The sequence below is a fragment of the Dromiciops gliroides genome, chromosome 3 (assembly GCF_019393635.1).
Source record: "Dromiciops gliroides isolate mDroGli1 chromosome 3, mDroGli1.pri, whole genome shotgun sequence".
Classification (NCBI taxonomy): Eukaryota; Metazoa; Chordata; class Mammalia; order Microbiotheria; family Microbiotheriidae; genus Dromiciops; species Dromiciops gliroides.
In genome coordinates, this window is record NC_057863.1 from 521,005,551 (window position 1) to 521,026,199 (window position 20,649).

The 20,649-nt window shown below is 36.7% G+C and overlaps 1 protein-coding gene across 2 annotated transcripts in view; it reads right to left on the reverse strand.

The window, feature by feature from the left end:
- Positions 1 to 20,649, reverse strand: part of TRPC6 (transient receptor potential cation channel subfamily C member 6) — a 171,427-nt gene that overhangs the window by 11,037 nt on the left and 139,741 nt on the right. For both annotated transcript variants that reach the window (XM_043995656.1, XM_043995655.1), the window contains 2 exons: positions 18,974 to 19,169; positions 16,790 to 16,993 (listed from right to left, as the gene is read on the reverse strand). In XM_043995656.1, coding sequence (XP_043851591.1) covers positions 16,790 to 16,993; positions 18,974 to 19,169 — 400 coding nt within the window. The remainder of the gene's footprint in view (positions 1 to 16,789; positions 16,994 to 18,973; positions 19,170 to 20,649) is intronic.

A 20,649-nucleotide genomic window follows, 5' to 3' on the forward strand; every position in this document is an offset into this window, starting at 1 on the left:
ATGTGTCTATAATTCATACTATCATATTCTATCTTGGGGAAGAAACCCACATCAAAAAAGACACTTTACTTCAGAAGACCTTCAGCTTCCTACAGTGGTTCAATATAAATGTACACTAATGCATTCATTGAATCATTTAACTTATTTATGGAACTCATATGTTATGAAGTATATTGTTATTGTTCAGTCATTCAGTCATGGCCAACTCTTTGTACAGTATGATCCATGGGGTTTTCTTGGCAAGGATACTGGAGTGATTAGTCATTTCCTTCTCCATTGGATTAAGGGAAACACAGGTTAAATGACTTGCCCAGGGTCACACAGCTAGTAAATGTCTGAGGTTGAATTTGAACTCAGATTATCCTGACTTGGGGCCCAGGGCTCTAATGACTTAGCCATCTAGCTACTTCTTGTTAAGAAGTATGGCAGTGATCTAATCCAAATATGCTATTCCACATTTTATACTCTAAGCTTGAATGCCACATATCAATGAAGTTGATGGTCTTCTTAAGTAAAGTGTCTATAAAGTGATCTGGCTGACTCATTTGATATTACCACCATTTTTATAACCAGGAAATAATATTCACTTATGAATCATGGTTATCTCAGACTCATTATTTTTACCCCCTTCATTCCACTCAGTCACTGGATGTTACTGCTTTAAGCAATGGGAAGAGTGCTAGATTTGGAGCCAGAAGACAAATCTCTTAGCCTCAACTGTGCTTAGTTTTGTTCCCTATAAAATTAGGGGACTGGACTATATGACTTCTGATATTCCTTTAATTTATTGCCACAAAATACCTTTCAATTTCAGTTGGTATCAGCACAGTTCAGGCCCTCATTACCGACTGCTTGAGTTGTAAGAAGAGCCTCCAATAGGATTTTCTGACTTTGTTCCTCCCTTCCCATACTGTTGCCAGACTAATCTTCCTCAACATAGTTCATAACATCAAACTCTTTCTCAAAAATCTAAAATCATGGGGCAGCTAGGTGGCGCAGTGGATAGAGCATTGGCCCGGGATTCAGGAGTACCTGAGTTCAAATCCAGCCTCAGACACTTAACACTTACTAGCTGTGTGACCGTGGGCAAGTCACTTAACCCCAATTGCCTCACTAAAAACAAAAAAAATCTAAAATCATTCCCCATATCACGATTAAATCCCACTTTATTTCTCAAAATATTCAAGGCCCTTTAAAATTTGGCACTATTGAATAGGACCTTTCTAGACAAGTTGCATGAATCTCTGTTCACCAAATATGCCACATAGAGGGACAGGATTCCTAGGAATGACAGCTTCCCCAGACCTCAGTTCCTGCTTCCAGCCTAGCCCTCATAGCCATTACCTGACTTAGCAAATTCTGCAGAGAAGGGGCCAGCCAAATGCCATCATAGAGCAGGCAAGCCAGCCTAGTTGAAGCAGCAGGGTATTCTGAAGGAGAAATAGAAGGCATCAAATGCCAGGCGATTCAAATCACCACTACCTTCCCCTTAGATGCTGATGGAGACAGCCCAAAGAGTCTTTAGAACAGTAGTGCCCCTTCTCCCAAGTCATCAAATCTGCTTTCAGTCTGGTGTCTGCAAATATCAGTGATGAGAGAAATTATTGTCGAGAAAGGGACCCACATTTCTCACCATCTCCAGCAACGAGTGCTCACCAACTGCCACCCACAATCAGATAACCACAAGAGCTCCAGGAGTGGCAATACCCTTTCAGGCCACTGATTCTGCTTCTACCTCAACCTCTACCAACACTCTTCTGTCATCCAGAGAAACAACTCTTGTAGAGAAGAGACCAGTCCTTCTACAACCACCCACAGGGCAGGCAGGCAAGCCATCCTAGTTGAGATAGAGAGCCTTGGTCTCAAGAAGACCTGAGTTAAAATCTAGTTTTGGGTGCATACTAGCTGTGTAACAATGGGAAAGTCACTTAACCTCTGTTTACCTGTTTCTTCATCTGTAAAAGTAGAGATAATAATAGTACCAAACTCCTAGCATTATTGTGAGAAGCAAATGAGATAATATTTGTAAAGCGCTGACCACAGTGCCTGGCACATAGTAAGTGCTCTATTAAATCTAGCTATCATCATCCGCTTCGCCATCATTTCCTATTATTATTATTAATTATTATTAGCTAAATTAGCAAGGCACCCTAGGGGAGAGAAAGCAACATATGCACATCAAGTCCAACCACCACCACCATCTTGATTATCACTTACTCTCAAACCCTGGAAGAGACAGTCCAAGACCCTGAACCCAAAAGCTTTAGGAATAGGTTCACCCCCAGTGCCCAAAGAATTTATCCTAGGAAGAATTTATCCCTGTGGAGATGCAGCCTGGCAACTGCTCCTCCCAGTGCTACACCCATGGCTATCAAAGAAAAGAAAGTTCTTGTTGCCATAAACCTTGGAACTGTGGAATAGTTAAACATCAGGAAAAGATACAATTTTATCAGTGAAAATGAAGTAATAATGAGACATTAATATTTGTTTTGCCGCTTCACCCCTAGAACCATAGGGTGTTTCCATCTGACTTGAAGCTAAAACTTTCCAAGCATTCTCTCTATGATTAGAATGTGAGCTCCTTAAGAGCAGAGATTGGCTTACTTTTCGATTTGTATCCCCAACACTTTGCACTTAGTAAAGTAAATATTTAATAAATTCATTCATTCATTCCTATTTTCCTCCATGAGTCTTTGTTCATGCTCGTTCCCATCTGAAATGTTCTCCCTTCTCTATTTCTATCTCTCTAGTCTCTTCAAAGTCCATCTTATCATGTTACCCTCAGCTGGAAATGATTTCTCCTTTCTCCAGTCCACTCTATTACCAAGACAGTGAAACATAGTGGATTAAAAAAAAAAAAAAGCATGAAGTCTAGAAGACCTGGGTTCAATTCTACCCCTGGCATTTAATGGTTTGTGACCATGTGAGTCATTTACTCTCTCTGAGCTTCATTTTCCATTGGTATAAAATGAATATTCTTTAAAAAAAACCATTATCTTTGCTTCTCATCATAATTGCCCATCCTGCTTTCTTTTATAGTGTTTTGTATACACATCTTTTCTCCCAAACTAGCAGCAAATTCTTTGAGATAAGCGATGGATTCATTCATTCTTCATATAGACAGACACACAGAATGAGGTGCTTGACAAATATTGTGACAAAGAGAGGAATAAATGTAGAGATTTCAAGGAACTGAAGTTTGATTATGAATTTTTCATTGGCCATATATTAAGTTGCACCTTATGTTAGCAGAATGACGGAATTTTAATCTAGCGATTTAACTGATAGGTACAAATTCCTAGTACACAGATATTGCTCTTCCTTCTTGGGCCTAATAATGCAATATTAATTTATGGTGAAATGAATATTACTGATAATCCTTAGTTGTTTGTTCCTTCATTGAAGAGACATTTATTGTGCATTTCCTACATGCTTGACACTGTGTTGGGCACTATAGGGAAGTAAGTAGAAGAGACAGTCTATAAGCCTCAAGTGAATCTTATTATGGAGAAAGGATGGACAAACCAATTCCAGTGATATAATTCTAGGATTTCATATGCATGGATGATGTCTGTATTGGTTTACTTAGTTTTTTTCAAAGGCAATATTATAATCTTTCATTCCTCTAATCAGATGAATATCCAAACAGACTAATAATTCTTCATAAAAAGGAACACAGATTTTCATTTTTTAACAATCATCTTTTTAAAAATTTTGAGTTGCAAATTCTCTCCCTCCTGCCTCTCACCTCTCCTTGGGAAGGTAGACACTTTGATTTCAATTATACATATGAGGTCATACTAAACACATTTCCATATTAGTCATGCTGAAAAAGAAAACACAAACAAAATAATATACCATCATATTATCTACAAAGAATGATAATTTTGTTTCCTCATTGCCAATTTTTATTCCTTCAATTTTTTTTCCATCTTATTGCCATACCTAGCATTTCTACTACAATATTGAATAATACTAGTGATAATGGACCTCCTTTTTTTTTGCAGGGCAATGAGGGTTAAGTGACTTGCCCAGGGTCACACAGCTAGTAAGTGTCAAGTGTCTGAGGCCAGATTTGAACTCAGGTCCTCCTGAATCCCTGGCCCGTGCTTTATCCATTGTGCCACATAGCTGCCTGATAATGGACATCCTTGCCTCACACCTGATCTTATTGGGAAGACTTCAAGTTTATCCCAATTACAGATAATCCCTGCTCTTGGTTTTAGATAGATACTACTTATCATTTTAAGAAAGGCTCCATTGATTCCTGTGTTTTCTACTGGGCATTGTTCTCAAAGGCTGTTGTGGGTCTACGAATACAATCATATGATTTTTGTTGTTATTTCTAATGATATGATCAATCATGCTGAGAGTTTTCTTAATATTTAATCAGTCCTGCATCACTGATATAAATCCTACCTTATAATAGTGTATGATCTTTGTGAAATATTACTGTAATCTCCTTGCTAGTATTTCATTTAATTTTTTGTATTGATATTACTTAAAGAAATTGGTCTACACATTTGGTTTCTCTGTTTTTGTTCTCCCTGGTTCATATATCAAAACCATATTTGTGTCATAAAAAGAATTTAGTAGGACTACGTTATCTACTTTTTTCCAAATGATTAAGATAGTATTAGGGTTAATTGTTACTGAAATGTTTTATAGAAGTCACTTATAAATACATTTGGTTCTGGGTATTTTTTCTGAGGAAGCTCATTAATAGTTTGTTAAATTTATTGTTCTAAGATAGGATTATTTATGAATTTTATTTCTTCTCTTAATCTGGGTAGCTTGTATTTTTGTAAACATTTATCCATTTCACTTAGATTTTCAATTTTTTGGCATATAATTGGGCAAAATAACTCCTAATAATTGCTTTAGTTTCTTCATTTGTGGTGATATACACACACACACACACACACATACATATATATATAAATATATATATGCTTGCTTTTTGATACAATTTAAATGAGTTTTGCCTACCCCTCATTTTCCCTTTAATATAAAAGCTCTTTTTTACATGCCTTTTTTATTTGAGATGAAAATTTCCCCTTTATTCCTCTCCCTTTGCCGGTCTCTCTTTACATCCCTCTTTCTTACATATTAATTTTTATGTTATCCCAACATAATCAATTCATTTTCATACCCTCTTTCTATGTAGAATTTTTCTAGCTGTTCTAATAATAATAAAATTCTTAGAAAAATAGGTGCATCATTATCCTATATAGAAAAATAAACAATTAAGTCTTATTGAATCCCTTATGATTCTCTTTCATATTTATATTTTTATTGAATCTCACACCTGAAAGTCAGATTTTCTATTCAGCTATGGTATTTTCAACAGGAATGCTTGAAAACCCCATATTTCATTGAATGTTCATATTTTTTCCTTGAAGAACTATACTCAGTTTTGCTGGATAGGTTATTCTTTTTGCTTTGTTTTGTTTTATTTTTGTATTTTTGCAGGACAATGAGAGTTAAGTAACTTGCCCAGGGTCACACAGCTAGCAAGTATCAAGTGTCTGAGGCCAGATTTGAACTCAGGTCTTCCTGAATCCAGGGCCAGTAATTTATCCACTGTACCACCTACCTACCCCCATGGATAGGTTAGTCTTGACCATAGTCCCTGCTCTTTTGTGTCCTGGACTATCATATTCCAAGCTCTCTGCTCCCTTAATGGGGTGGCTGCTAAATCTTATCTGACCAATTCTGATTGTGGCTCCATGGTATTTGAATGGTTGCTTTTTGGCTGTGTGACGTATCTACCCTTTGACCTGGGAACTCTTGAATTTCACCATAATATTCCTGAGAGTTTATATTTTGGAATCTCTTTCAGGTGGTGATTGGTAGTTTCTTTCAATTTCTATTTTGCCCTCTGGTTCTAGAATATTGGTTTTTCTTGAAAATTTCTTGAAATATAATGTCTAGGCTTTTCTTTGATCACAGGTTTCAAATGATCAGATACTTGCATTATCTCTCATTGATCTATTTTCCAGAGTAGTTGTTTTCATAGTTTCACATCTTCTATTTTTTCCTATATACTTCTATTTTTTCATTCCTTTGATTTTGTTTTATTATTCCTTGATGTCTCATGGAATCATTAGTTTCCACTTGCCCAATTCTAACTTTTAAGAAATACTTGGCCAATTCTGCTTTTTTTTTAAAGAAGTTATGTTCATCATTTATTTTTTTTTTACCTCTTTTTCCATTTGGCCAATTTGTTTAGGTAACGTTGTTGCCTGACAGCATCTGGTCCTCTGTCCACAGAGTACCCTGTAATCTCTATCTGACCAGTTGTCAGGTCCCCCTTACCATCTCTGACTTAAGAGATTGCTAAGCTTCTGTTGCTTCTGTCACCACCACCTAGGGGTGTTTCATCCATGTGGGCTCCAGGCAAGGCTCTTTGTCCATGTCACAAATCACTCTTTCTGACCTCCTGTGTTGTCTTAAACTGGAAGAACATCTCACTTTGATTTTTTTGTTGGATTTTCCACTCCAGAATTTCATTTGAGTTATTATTTTAAGGTTGTTTGGAGAAATTGTTTGAAGAGAGTTGTTGGCTGAGTGTTTTTCTATTCTGCCATCTTAGCTCCACCCCCAGAAATCAGGTAAGAAAGTGTGGCTTAATGTTAAACTGAAATGTACCACATAACCTGTTTTTATAATATCACTAGCTGATATACTAACAAGTAGTGAGATTTGAAGGGAAAATGAAAAGGAACAAGGGGTCCCAAAGACCAGCCCTTGGACTGAATACTCCTTAATCATTCACTCAAATATTGATAGTATTTTTGTGCCTGTAGCTAAATCACCCAAGCTAAAATGAACAATTAATTGATTGACCATGGCAAATTGTCTACTGAGATCAGAGAAGAGAAATGCCATAGATTATTAAAATAACATGGCAAATGTTTGTCAAATGTGTAAGGAATTATGTTAATAGGATGAAGAAAGCACAATAACAAACATTTGGGTGAGGATGCATAGAAGTAGAAGCAATTATATACTATTATATAATGTTATATATTAAATCAACTATAGTTCTATGACTATAGAACAGGCAGACATAAAGATGAAATATATGGTAGTTATATTCAGGAACCAACATGGTTATATACTATAGTGAACCCTCAGGTATCTGCTGTCAAAGTGTCTTAGTCAACCATGCAGTATGCAGGTATCTGCTACTAGGCATCTCTCTAGCTGAAAATCATAGTAGTTGATAAATTTTAGATATAGTTTAATTAAAATGTCTTCCCTCAAAAGGTGAAAGAACCCAATATGGTTAAAAATTATCCTGGGCCTGATACTGATGTATAAAGAATAATTGGTTGCTAATGTGGAAAACTTGAATGAAAGTAATCATTTCTTTTTATGTTTTAAGATAAAGGAGAGGAAAATTGGGAACAGGTTTGAATCCCTAGTATATTTTGAGAGAGAAGATTTCAAAGGATTCAGAGCAAGGAAAGGTAGGATCCTATCATCTTAAATTCTAGAAAAGAAGTAGGCTCAATAGGCATGAGATCTCTCAAGAAGGAAATTCTGAAGATGCAAATTATTCTGATGAGGCAGAGAAAGGGCAGCTATATAAAAAGATGGGTGTGGAAGCATAGTGAATTCATTTGATAACTTTGAATTTTTAGAGATTTGTTTAGAAAATGGAAGCAAGGGTAAGGCAATAGAGTATTACTACCAAAGAGGGAACTGTCCAGTTAGAATATTGCCAGTCAGAATGAACCAAGAATACTGATAAATGAGGAGAACAAAAGAGTTGTTTGTGTTTTTAAGTTATCCAGGGAGGCAAGAGGAAGACTGAAAAAGAGATTAGATCACTGCTTAGATTAGATAGTATAACTAAAATGGTCCATAGAAAACAAAAATACCAAAGTCTTATTTACTTGTTTTTTCCTCTAAGGAAAATAAATCTTTAAACAAGAAAGTACTGAGGGGAAATGGGTCAACAAGAAACTGAATCTCAAGATAACTAAGAAACAAATTAGCTACATATAATTGCATATTACTGGAAGGATTGTCTGATGTGATTATTGAGGTGCTTTCAATGATGTTTCACAAAACAAAGCAGTCCTGGAAAATTAGAAATTGTCAAATGTTACAGTGATTTTTTAAAGAGAATAATAGAATTTACTCTTTAAACTATTAGCCAAGGAGCTTGACTTGAATTTCTGGCAAAAATATAGAATATATGACTACAGGAATTTTGGTTAGATACTTTAAAAGGAAATGCATTAAGAACTAGAATGGCTTCATCAAGGATAGGTAATGCAAACTCACTCTATTTCTCTTTTTGACAAGACTACTAAACTACTATGAATGCCACAGACATGGTATATATCTAGATTTCAGCTGAAACTTTTGAAAGTCTCTCTAAATATCTTTGTGGAGTAATATAATTGGAATTAGTTGGTTGATTTTCAATTAGATTAATGAGCTTCATCAGTAATATACCTCACCACTGTATGTCTTCAAGGGGACTACATGAACACTCTGGTGTATTTTTGTAGAACTGATTCATATCCAAAAATGAATTAGACCAGATAATCTTTGAGGTCCTTTTCTGCTCTGAATTTCTGAGATCTTTCTTTAATTCTCCTCTCACTTTGACCATTAGCAGAAAAATTCATGTGGATTCTGATTTCCTCCTTAGAAGGCATTGAGGTGATATAGTAGATAGAGTGCTATACTTGGACTTAAGAAGACCTGAGTTCAAATCCTGCCTCAGATATTTGTTACATATATGAATGTGGGCAAGTCAATTAACCTCTGTCTGCCTCATTTTCCTCATCCATAAAATAGGAATAATAATAGCATCTAGCTTCCAGGGTTGTTGTAAAAATAAAATTAGATACATTTTTAAAATGCTATATAATTGCTATCAATTATTTTTATTTGTGGGGCAAATTTACCCAATAAACACAACAAGTTTGAGGTAATAAGATAAAGAATTTTTGTTTTGTTTTGTTTTGTTTTTTCAGGACAATGAGGGTTAAGTGACTTGCCCAGGATCACACAGCTAGTTAAGTGTCAAGTGTCTGAGGCTGGATTTGAACTCAGGTCCTCCTGAATCCAAGGCCAGTGCTTTATCCACTGCGCCACCTAGCTGCCCCCAAGATAAAGAATTTTGTGCTTTTCTTAAATAGCCATTATTAATAGAGTACTTATTTACATTTTTAATTTTCATTTTTCAACTACTTAACTTTATCTGTTAACTTCCTTTTTTTCTGGCATGAAGGAACCTATGTGTTTTCCACAAAGCAGATTATTCCAAATGTGTTATTATTGAGGGAAAAAAAAGGTCAGTTGAACCTTCTCCATCACAACTCCATCACAACATAATTTAAGCCCTTTACTTTTGACGCCCTTTTTCACATTTCATATTTACTTTCAAATCTCATCTGGAAGAACTATTCTGTAGATTTCTTCCATGTGCTAACTGATTTATTTCAAATTAACCATCTCCCCAGATACATCAATTTGCATTTTAATTTGTCTCAATCCTTAATTTTCTGTTTACATTGATATATTCCAATCTAATTCATTTAGGACTAATTGGATTATTTCTCTCCTTTTCACTGATATTAGTAACACTACCCAGTCTTGTATGGTTATATTTGTTCTTCCAGCTCATTAATAAAAAGACCAAGTCTTTGATCTAGCCTGGAGTTCTGCTGGACATTTATTCACAGCTGCTCAGAGTTTGCACGTTCCCTTCCTGTAATGTCCTTTCTTCTTTTCCTTATAGTAAATTGCTCGTGGTATTTTAACTTTTCTGAAATATCTTCTATATTCATTATCTTTTAATATTTAAAGGAATGAAGGCCTCAAAAGCACATCTGTCCCATCCCTAAGGCTCTAACAGGGCTTAAGCTAATTCCTACTAAGTCACACTGCAGCAGAAAAGCCTCAGACTCCAGCCTTGAAGGACGCTGAGTGTCTATACTTGTAAAGAAAAAAAGTTTTCGGAGACTGAGCCCATAATCTCTTTCAATTCCTTGTTCAGTTTTCCACTTCCATATATCTACCTTAAATCCTTATTTCTGCATTGCTACTACTAGTTTTTCTAACTAATCAAAATGGATGCTATCTGGTGACTGCCCTCCGCTTAACTCTTCACCTCTTTCATCCATCTGATCTTATCCATTCATCCAAACAGTAAGCAGCTGTTGTGTCCCTGTTGCTTACCTAGCATTGCGTAAAATTCTGAGGGAATGTAAAAGAAATGGAAGTCTCTGCCCTACAAAAGCTTACGATTAGAACAGAGAGACCAAGAATGTTTATAAAACCACCTGAGAATTACTTTAAAACTTGTAATCCTGGAGCTCTCTCTTTTCCATGCTAAGTAATTCCAATTTCACAGACTATGTCAAAAAATGGTTTGCTCTGGTATTTTAATAGTTTTGGTGTCTGTCTTGGGAACTGTTTTTTTGTTTGTTTGTTTTTGTTTTTATACTCTCTATATCTTTCATGACTAAGGGACCTTGTGTGAATATAGCACAGTGTTCTTTTTTTTTTTTTTTTTTTTGGTGAGGCAATTGGGGTTAAGTGACTTGCCCAGGATCACACAGCTAGTAAGTGTTAAGTGTCTGAGGCCAGACTTGAACTCAGGTCCTCCTGACTCCAGGGCTGGTGCTCTATCCACTGCACCACCTAGCTGCCCCCTATAGCACAGTGTTCTAATAGGAATCTTGGCTAGTACAGTCTGTAGTTAGGAGAGCTATATTATAGATATTCATGATGCATATAATACACTTTGTTAGGTCCAGGAATCACATCACATTACTGCTTTCCCAGTGACAAAATTTAGTCAATAGTTTGAAAAGAAATCTGTCTAATTTTTAAGTATGTAGCTAATGATGTGTTATTTATTCACCACGCTTTACTTATGAAGTCCATAATGAATGTTTATTGAACTAATGACTGGGATGAAATTGCCCTATATTTTCTCAGTTATATATCTTAAATAATTTATTTTATTTTGTTTTTAATCCTCAGGCACCTCTATATCCCTCAGAAAAATATGGGTACATTCATTTTCCTTTGTGTTGAAACATAGTCTTTTCTTCAGACTCCTTAATGCTACCATTTCAGGAGACTGTCACAGCAAACTTCACTCAACTGTTACCTTTCTAACCAAACATTGGCTAAATTCTAAATTAGGGCTCAAGTAGACATCGGTTCTTAGATTCTCCATTCAATTAGCTTAAAATACAAATGTTAGCACCATGCTGCCAACAGATATTAGGCAACTTGAATGTTTATGTCAAGACTGAAGTCAGAATGGAAACAGCTAGGACCTAAAAATTAAACTGACCCTCCAAAGTAGAAGATTAGGACAGGAATAATAGCAGCCAAGTGAGCCATAGGTAGAAGTCCTAAGGCACAGGAAGAACATCAGCAATGGAAGGAAGGAAAGATGCCTGTTATATTCTGGGTACCATGATAAGAACTTTAAAATATTATTTTATTTGATCCTTACAACAACCCTATAAGGTGCTATTATTATCCTCATTTTACTCTTGAGGAAACCGAGGTAGACAGAGATCAATTTACTTACCCAGATTTACACAATTAGTTTCTGAGGCCAGATTTGAACTCAGATCTTCCTGACTCTAGGCCCAGGACTCTATCCACTGTGCCACTTGACTTACCTCTGCACTACCTAATTGGTTCTGTTGGGCAGACCTGTATCTATTCAAGTAAGCAAGCAGAGTGATCAGGATGAAAAGAGAATTGCTATCCAGATATATGGCCAGAATCTCCAGGAAAAACTGGACTACAAGTGTGAGAACTTGGACTTGAGCATGATAAAGGAATGAAGAAAATGACAGGGAAAAAAGGAAGACACAGGGTTGTGTTCACAAAGAACAAGCCAAGAGTCTAGTTACTGGAACCAGGGTGCAAGGCCAATGTAAGCCCTGCAGCTTGTGAGTCAATGCCAAAGAACTCAACTGTGGAACGGGTGGGGTACTTGTCTCTGCCTGCCAAGGCTAGATGAGAAGCAGCAGCTGGGGGCTAATGGAGTCTAGTAATGAGGACCAAAAGAAAGTAGAAGCAGAATGCCTGGCCACTTCTTAGAGGCCTGATCCAAAATGTCTATGGCCCAACTGTTCAGGTTGGACCTTGCTCCTAGTGTTCAGGATTACAACAGCCTTCACAGATGCCCTCTATTTGTTTATTTGTTTATTGCTAAGTGATTTAAGGAAGCCAATAATAACATGTGTTTGTTTTTGTTTTGTTTTGTTTTATGGGGCAATGGGGGTTAAGTGACTTGCCCAGGATCACACAGTTAGTAAGTGCCAAGTGTCTGAGGCCGGATTTGAACTCAGGTACTCCTGAATCCAGGGCTGGTTCTTTATCCACTGCGCCACCTAGCTGCTCCCATAACTTATGTTTTAATGGAGGCTTTTGTACAACTTATAGAGCTTCCCTTGTGGTGCCTCTATGAAGCAAGTAGTGCAAGATTTAATTCTGAAAAGATGGCTTACTGAAATAGAAAGAGAGGAAGACATGGAGCTGTAACGATTGGAATAACGCCACCTGCTGGATACTAACTGTAGAAGAGTTCTGCCCATGAAGCGAAGGTCTTTGAGGGCAAGACCAGGAGTCTTTTCTTTGGTATCAGGACGTGACGCGGACTAGTGGGAGGAGGAAGGAAGAGACCGGCGCTCAGTCTGGGGCTCTTTTCCTCTGGACTCTGGTGGAGAAGGGAGCTAGAAATATGCTCTCCCTTTAATAGATAGAAATCTAGGCCTTTTTCTCTCTCTTTACCAAATTCTTATTCTCCTTAATAAATGCTTAAAAGTCTAACTCTTGCTAAAGCTTATAATTTATTGGCGACCACTCATTAGATATTTTAGACAGTTTAGCTAGAATTTTAGCCCTTAACAGAGCCAAGAGAAAGCCGGACTCCAATACTGCTTCCAATACATACAAGGCATGTGAGCAGTCCATGGACCTCTCTAAGCCTCAGAAACAGGGTAATGGAACCTTCCTGACAAAAGTTATTGGAAGACAACATGAGGTAATGTAAACAAAGTATTTGTTCAAACTCTTAAACATTATTGAAATCATAATGACTATTATCCCCATTTTCCACATAAGGAAACAGACTTATGCATGATCTCATGGCCAGTATGTATGAAAGCTGGGACTTGAACACAGAGCTCAGGGCTGGTTCTCCTACAACAGACTGCTTTTGAAGGCAAGTCACATGGCAATTTCTTTCAGTTTCAGTTCAGTTATTTTTCAGTTGTGTCTGACTCTCTGTGACTCTATTTGCAGTTTTTTGTTTTGAGGTTTTATTTTGTTTTTAGGTGTGTGTGTGTGTGTGTGTGTTTTTGGCAAAGGTACTGCGATGTTTTGCCATTTCCTTCACCAGCTCATTTTAAACATGAGGGAACTGAGGTAAACAGGGTTAAGTGACTTAGCCAAAGTCACACAGCTAGTGTCTGAGGCCAGAAATGAACTCAGGAACATTAGTCTTTCTTGACTCTTGCCCTGGCACTCTTTCTACTGTGTCACTTAACTGCCCTAGTAATTTCTAGATTCCTGTTATTCTAGCCTTTGTTTCTGATCAATTCAACATATACTTATCTCAGACTCTACATAATGATTACTTTCTTATAACTACTTTCCCATAATCTGTCTCCTGATAGTTTCATATCATAAGGAACTATCTTTTTTTTTTTTTTTTGGTGAGGCAGTTGGGGTTAAGTGACTTGCCCAGGGTCACACAGCTAGTAATTGTTAAGTGTCTGAGACAGGATTTTAACTCAGGTCTTCCTGAATCCAGGGCCAGTGCTCTATCCACTGTGCCACCTAGCTGCCTCCATAAGGAACTATCTTAACTAGCAAGGCCTGATGATTGTATGTCTTCATATTTTAAAAAAATACCTTACCTATTTTGTAATAATAATAATAAGTGATAATTTTATAAAGTTTTCCTAAATTGATAAATACCCTCATTCATCTTCTAAAGACAAATTTAAAATGAATTCAATTTCTTACGCATGTACAATTATTATGAAACTAGCTTATCTCTAGGCTCTCATGATGCATTTTAAAAAAAGTTCTTTATCTAATTCCCCAGCAAGCTTTAATGAAACTAGCATATCCCTATTGCATTTCTCCCATTGCATTGTCTTGGCCACTTTATGCATTATCTTTTTTTCAAAGAGTGAAACTGTGTATCTGAAAGAGAAGCAGCAAGCTTCCATTATGTGAGGAGAGACAACAGGTAACTTCATGCCACTTGGCTCATTAAGTTTTGTTAAGTGATAGACAGAGGAGAACTCTCACAGGCAGAAAATAAAGGTTGTCCCAAAAGTCTTAAACTTTGATAACATAAAATTGTGCTAGGACTTTGGAACAGCCTGTACTAGCAGAGTCATTGTCTTAGAGTAGATACAGAGCTGTTTTCAAAGCCAGGAACACCTGGATTTAAGCGCTGCCCTGACACATACTATGTGACTCTGGATCAGTCATTGAAATTCTCTCCTTTCTAAGTAACTCTAGGCTAGGAGTTGCAGAGAAGGTGCCAAACTAAACTGGGAGAGTTCATTTGGCAATTCTCTATACCAACAAAATCATAGGTCCATTCTCTAACCCTTTTCAGTTTTCAAAGTGCTTTCATCTACAATTTCATTTGAATCCCAGCTCTCAGCATTTCTGGGAGGTAATGTGTATGTGTATATGTACATATAAATGTATATACACACAAACCCATGTCATATATGTGTATATCTATATCTCTATACATATATTTATATATGCATATGACTGTGAAAAATACCAACTTCTTCATTCCTCAGGCTCCTCATGTGGAAAATAGATGCATGTATACATACATACATACAAACATACACATTAATACATACACATGTGTATATGTGTATATGTGTGTATATATGGGTTCTTCAAGTAGAAAATGGGTACATACATATACAAATATATGTATATATGCACACACCCATTTATATTATATATTTAATATAAATTGTACATGTGTACACACATGCACACATACATACAAACACACATATACCTATTTTCCACATGAGGAACCTGAGGCATGAAGAAATTAGGTATTTTGCCCAAAGTCACACGGTAAGTGGCAGTAGAAGGATTGTTACACAGATCTCCTCATTCACTGTCTGGTTTTTATTCCAGTAATGAATAGCAGCCTCCCTTATATTCACCCAAAACATAGTGATGCAACCAAATTTCAAACCTAAAACAAATTGTCTATTTGATTGTCAGGGATAGTATAGGAATACACTGCCAAGGATTTGGAAGGCACAATTGTGTGCCTTTTGTTGTCAGGGCCTTAAAAAGAGCTTCAATGCAGCATGGTTTAGAGAGACCCTCTCTGTTAACCTCAAAATAGGAAGAGAATGTTATCAGACCCTTGGAAGGATATCTTTATTGCCTTTCTGATATCCATTTTCTCTTTGATAAAAGGGACTGGTTATCATATGGAATAAATTTGATTCAACAGTTGTATTTTACCCTCTTTGCCTCTCTAACCCTTTTCTAGGGAGAAATATAAAACCATAGAGTCTTAGAGTTGGAAGGAATCTTAGAAGTCATCTTGTCCAAGCATCTACTTGAAGTAGGAATATTTCCAACAATATCTCTGGCAGAAGCCAATCAGCCTTGGTTTGCCTCTACTGGTGATCTGAGCACTATACTTTGATCATTGTAGTTTAAGAACACATTAGCTTTTCAACAGCCACATCAGACTCTTGGATTTAGCATCATTGCTCTGGAGCTGGAATGTTCATTGAGTATATTGAGTTTAGCCCCTTTGTTGTTGCTGCTGCTATTTATACATGAAGAAAACTGAGGCCAAGGAGGATTAAATGACCTGTCTGGGGACAAAGCTAGTAAGTGTATGAAGCTAGATTTGAAACCAAATTGTCCTTACTCTTAAGTCACATGCTTTATTTTCCCTCTCAAGTTTTCCTGACTTGCTCAAATTCACAAAGGTATGATTTAAGTCATCTGACTCCTAAGCAAGGACTTTCTGCACGTCACCTTTATAAATTGTGGGCATTTGAAGCATGACTAGAACACTGGACTTAAAGGCAGGAAGACCTAGGGACAAATTCTGTGTCAGACACTTATTAGCTGTATTATCTAAAAGTAACTTATACCTAACCTTTCTGGCCTTCATTTCCCTCACTTGCAACATGAGGAAGAAGGACTGGATGTGAGGATCTCATAGACACCCCTTCCAGACCTAAGGCTATGATCCCATGAAAACTCTCAGCTCATTTTCACAGGTACTACTGCCAAACAAGGCCTGCCACAGTTGGGACTAAGGACACTGATTTTTTTTCAACCTTTTATTATAAAAGCAAATCAACTAAGAGTCATTTTTCCTACATAGTAAAGCAAACTGCCTTGGTGATGTATGTAAAAAGGTGATATTGATGACTGCCTCAGTTAGATAAACAGAAATGATGCAGAAAGAATGAGTGACTTGTCTATCACAATATAGTAATTATCAATCCTGAAATCTATTTTACGTGATGTGACAGCTCATCTTTATAGGTTATGTTTCATTTCTGGACCATTTATTTCTTTTAAACTGAAAAAAGTCATTTTTCTCAGTTTACACATAAATCTCTTGGCAAAGTAATTGCCTATATTTGGAACATAGCTTTGTCATTGTATAAAGTCTTTTTTCAGGCATTATAGTAATGAAAGCTAAATGTCTTTAAAGCATGTAAAAACGTTCTTCAGTGGAATCAAGTTGAATTACCTTGTTCATCTCTGCATCTTCCTCAAACCCATTTTTATGACCCCAAAACAGCTCAGAAATCCATTTTTTAAGTTTGAGTAAGAGATAGAACAGGGACTTTGGACTTGGCACCAGGTTGAAGGGAACAGGGAGTGTCCGTCCCTCTTCAAAGTAGGAAAACCAAAGTTTAGCCCTTGCAAACTTCCACTCCACATCAGCATCATCCTATAAAACACAATGCAATTTTGCAAGGAAATTTACTCACAGAATTAATAAGATATTTCTACCAATTATTCACATTTAGATTATTAACCCTTTGCAAAATAAACAAAATTTGAGAAACCATTTAAAATGTGGCATTTTATATTTCTATAGCATTTGTGTAATATATAAGTTTGGGGCCTTTCATTCTTTTGGGGGGGGTGGGGGCAGGGCATTGAGGGATAAGTGACTTGCCCAGGATCACACAGCTAGTATGTGTCAAGTGTCTGAGACCGGATTTGAACTCAGGTCCTCCTGAATCCAGGGCTGGTGCTTTATCCACGGCATCACTTAGCTGCCCTGGGTCTTTCATTCTTGTAAGCCAACACAGGAGCACTTTTCTAGATCTTTTAACTGGAGCACATGAGCAATGTTGGAAGCACACTGCAGTCATCTTGGGGACCTGAAGGTGCTAGAGGGAAGGCCTTTAGTTTCTACCTGTCAGCCTTGGGATCTTTTCTAAGATTTGTGGCTCACACTATGAAATATCATTATCAAACACAGTTGAATAGTTTCAAAACTAGACTTTAAATACAAAAAAAATCCCTATTTAAACAATGCTATGTCTTGTGGTAGCAGAACAGCTATACAATCATAGGCTATTATAGTATTTTAATATTGTATGCTTCATTTCTTTTCCTCCATATTCAATCTGTTGCTAACTCCTGTACAGTCTAACTCTGTAATATGTCTTTCATCCATCACCTTCTGACTAGACTATTACAGTAACCTTTTTACAAGACTTGGTTCCTCCACTCAAATCTGTCATATAACACTGTCAAGTTATCTTACTAATACACAGCTCTGATCATATTATTCCACTACTGAAAAACCTTAATGGCTCCTCATTACCTACTGAATAATGACCAAACACATTATCTTAACATTCAAAGCCATCTACAATTTGGCTCCAAACTACCTTCCAAGCACAGCCTCCCATTACTTCCTTTCCCACATTCTCTACTTCTGCTAAATTTCTCCCATTCTTTCCTTCCCCAGTGCAACACTTCCTCATCCTGTCCCTCTTGCCTGAGATGCAACCCTTACTAGCAACCTGTTGGAAAACTATTCACCCTTCAAGACACAATGAAAATGCCATCTCTTTCATATTTTTTCCTTAATCTGTAACTCTTGAGAATACTTTATTTTATCATTTTCCTGCACTTATTCTCTATGTGTATTATAAAGATTTAATAAATGTCTTCTTCCACTAGATTGTTAGCTCCTCGAGAAATGAGACCATTGGGGCAGCTAGGTGGCACAGTGGATAGAGCACTAGCCCTGGAGTCAGGAGTACCTGAGTTCAAATCTAGCCTCAGACACTTGACACTTAGTAGCTGTGTGACCCTGGGCAAGTCACTTAACCCCAATTGCCTCACAAAAAAGAGAGAAACGAGACCATTTCCTATTTATCTTAGTATTTCTCTCCACAAGAAAACCCAGTGCCATGCTGGTAAGTGCCTAATAAATATTTGTTGAGCCAAATTTAACTAAACAATTAAACAACAACAATAGAAGCAAGACAAAGCTTATCTATTTTCTTTACCCCTCCCTTCCCCACTGTTTTATTTTGCATGTCTGTTAATCAATTGATATACATGAAGAGGATTTCAGGTTCATGGTTCCAATCATGTAAAAACAATCGAATAAATCCAAAGGCGAAATTATATTATTTTTGACTCCTTCTGACTCATGATCCAGTTTTTTGTTTTTTTGTTTTTTTTGCGGGGCAATGGGGGTTAAGTGACTTGCCCAGGGTCACACAGCTAGTAAGTGTCAAGTGTCTGAGGCTGGATTTGAACTCAGGTACTCCTGAATCCAAGGCCGATGCTTTATCCACTGCGCCACCTAGCTGCCCCTCCAGTTGTTTTTTAATCAAAGTGGTTAGTACATATGACACCATCTTAATTAGAAGGAAGGAGAGTTTCCTAGTGATAATTTTACCTCAATTTCCTGGAAAGAATTGTTGATCATTGCAATGAGCATATTTAGCAAAACAATGACCATGGTCACATTATAGACTCCATAAAGAACATAACCAGTATTCTCAATGAATTTGTGGTTAGAGTTTATAACAACGGATTTTACTTCAGAAAGTCCAAATATAGCCCAGAATAATGTCTTAAAGCTTTCTTCAACTCTGAAAAAGAAGTAAAAATTTAAAATTACTATAGACAGAAATTGTCATTCAAGATCAAATGTGGTTACTAATAGTTTTCCATTGATGATAGCTGAATGGTATGAGAACATGCATTTAATTCTATAAAACAAACATTTAAGTACCTTTTATGTACCAAGCTCTGTTCTAGCTTCTGATATCAAGGAGCTTATATTCTACCAGAGAAATACAATATGTATGAAGAAACAAAAATATAAACTCAATTTGAAATAATATGTAGAGGGAGAGAACACTGATAACTGTACTGGGGCAGGGGTGAATCAGAAAAAAAAAACAAACTTGTGGAAGTGTGAATCCAAGATAATCCCAAAGTACTAATGATAAAGTATATTATCCACCTCCAAAGAAAGAACTGATATTGATTGAACACAGACTGCAGTATGCAATTTTTCACTTTCTTTCATTTTTTCTTTTATTCAAATTTTCTTATACAAAATGACTAATGTGGTAATGTATTACATAATGGCACATGTAGAACCTATATCTAATTGCTTACCACCGCAGAGATGGTAGAGAGGAGGGAGGAAAGGAGGGATAGAATTTGGAAATCAAAGCTTTAAATAAAAATGATTATTATTTTAAAAAAATTCTTGTGAGAGGCAGCACCTGAGCTGTGCTTTGAACAAATTTAGAAATTTTACTGGGCAGAGGTAAGGAGTGAGTGCATTCTAGACATGGGGGAACCACCTGTGAAAAAGATGGGAAGGAAAAGGATGCTAACAACCAGTTTAACTGAAAAAGAAAGTGTATAAAATGGGAAATAGCATGGAATAAGACAGGAAAGTCAATGAAAGTCATAATGTGGATGGTTTCAAAGACCAGTTTGAGGATTTTGTATTTCCTCCTAGAGGAAATAGGAAACCACCAGAGATTCATTGGCTTCAAGAGACTGTTTTTCATCTTTGTACCTGTAGGCACTTGATAAAAATGTGTTGCTGAATCCTGCTTGAATCCTGGCTTCCTTTATTTATTAGTGGGGTGATCTTGGGCAAGCCACTTTCTAGGCTTTAATTTTTGTATAAATGTTTGAGTTGGGCTAGATAATCTCCAAGGTCTCTTCAAGTTTTAAATCCTATGATTTCACCTTTTCCAGAAATGTATTACTCCTTGGTGGTGTCCTTAGGGTATATTTGACTTTTTTTGGGGGGGGGCAATAGGGGTTAAGTGACTTGCCCAGGGTCACACAGCTAGTACGCGTCAAGTATCTGAGGCTGGATTTGAACCCCAGGTTAAGAACCCCTGCAGTAAACAGTGATATTTCTATTAGTTTGCTCCTGAGATTTGGGAGATCCCTTCTAAATTATATTTACATACTTAGAATACAATCACCCGAAACAGAATTGATGATAAGAAAAATGTCAGCACATATTAACAAAGCCCCTGAATTAGGTCTGAGGATTGAAAATGCCTTGGCTATAATTAGTAACTATAGCTAATTCTG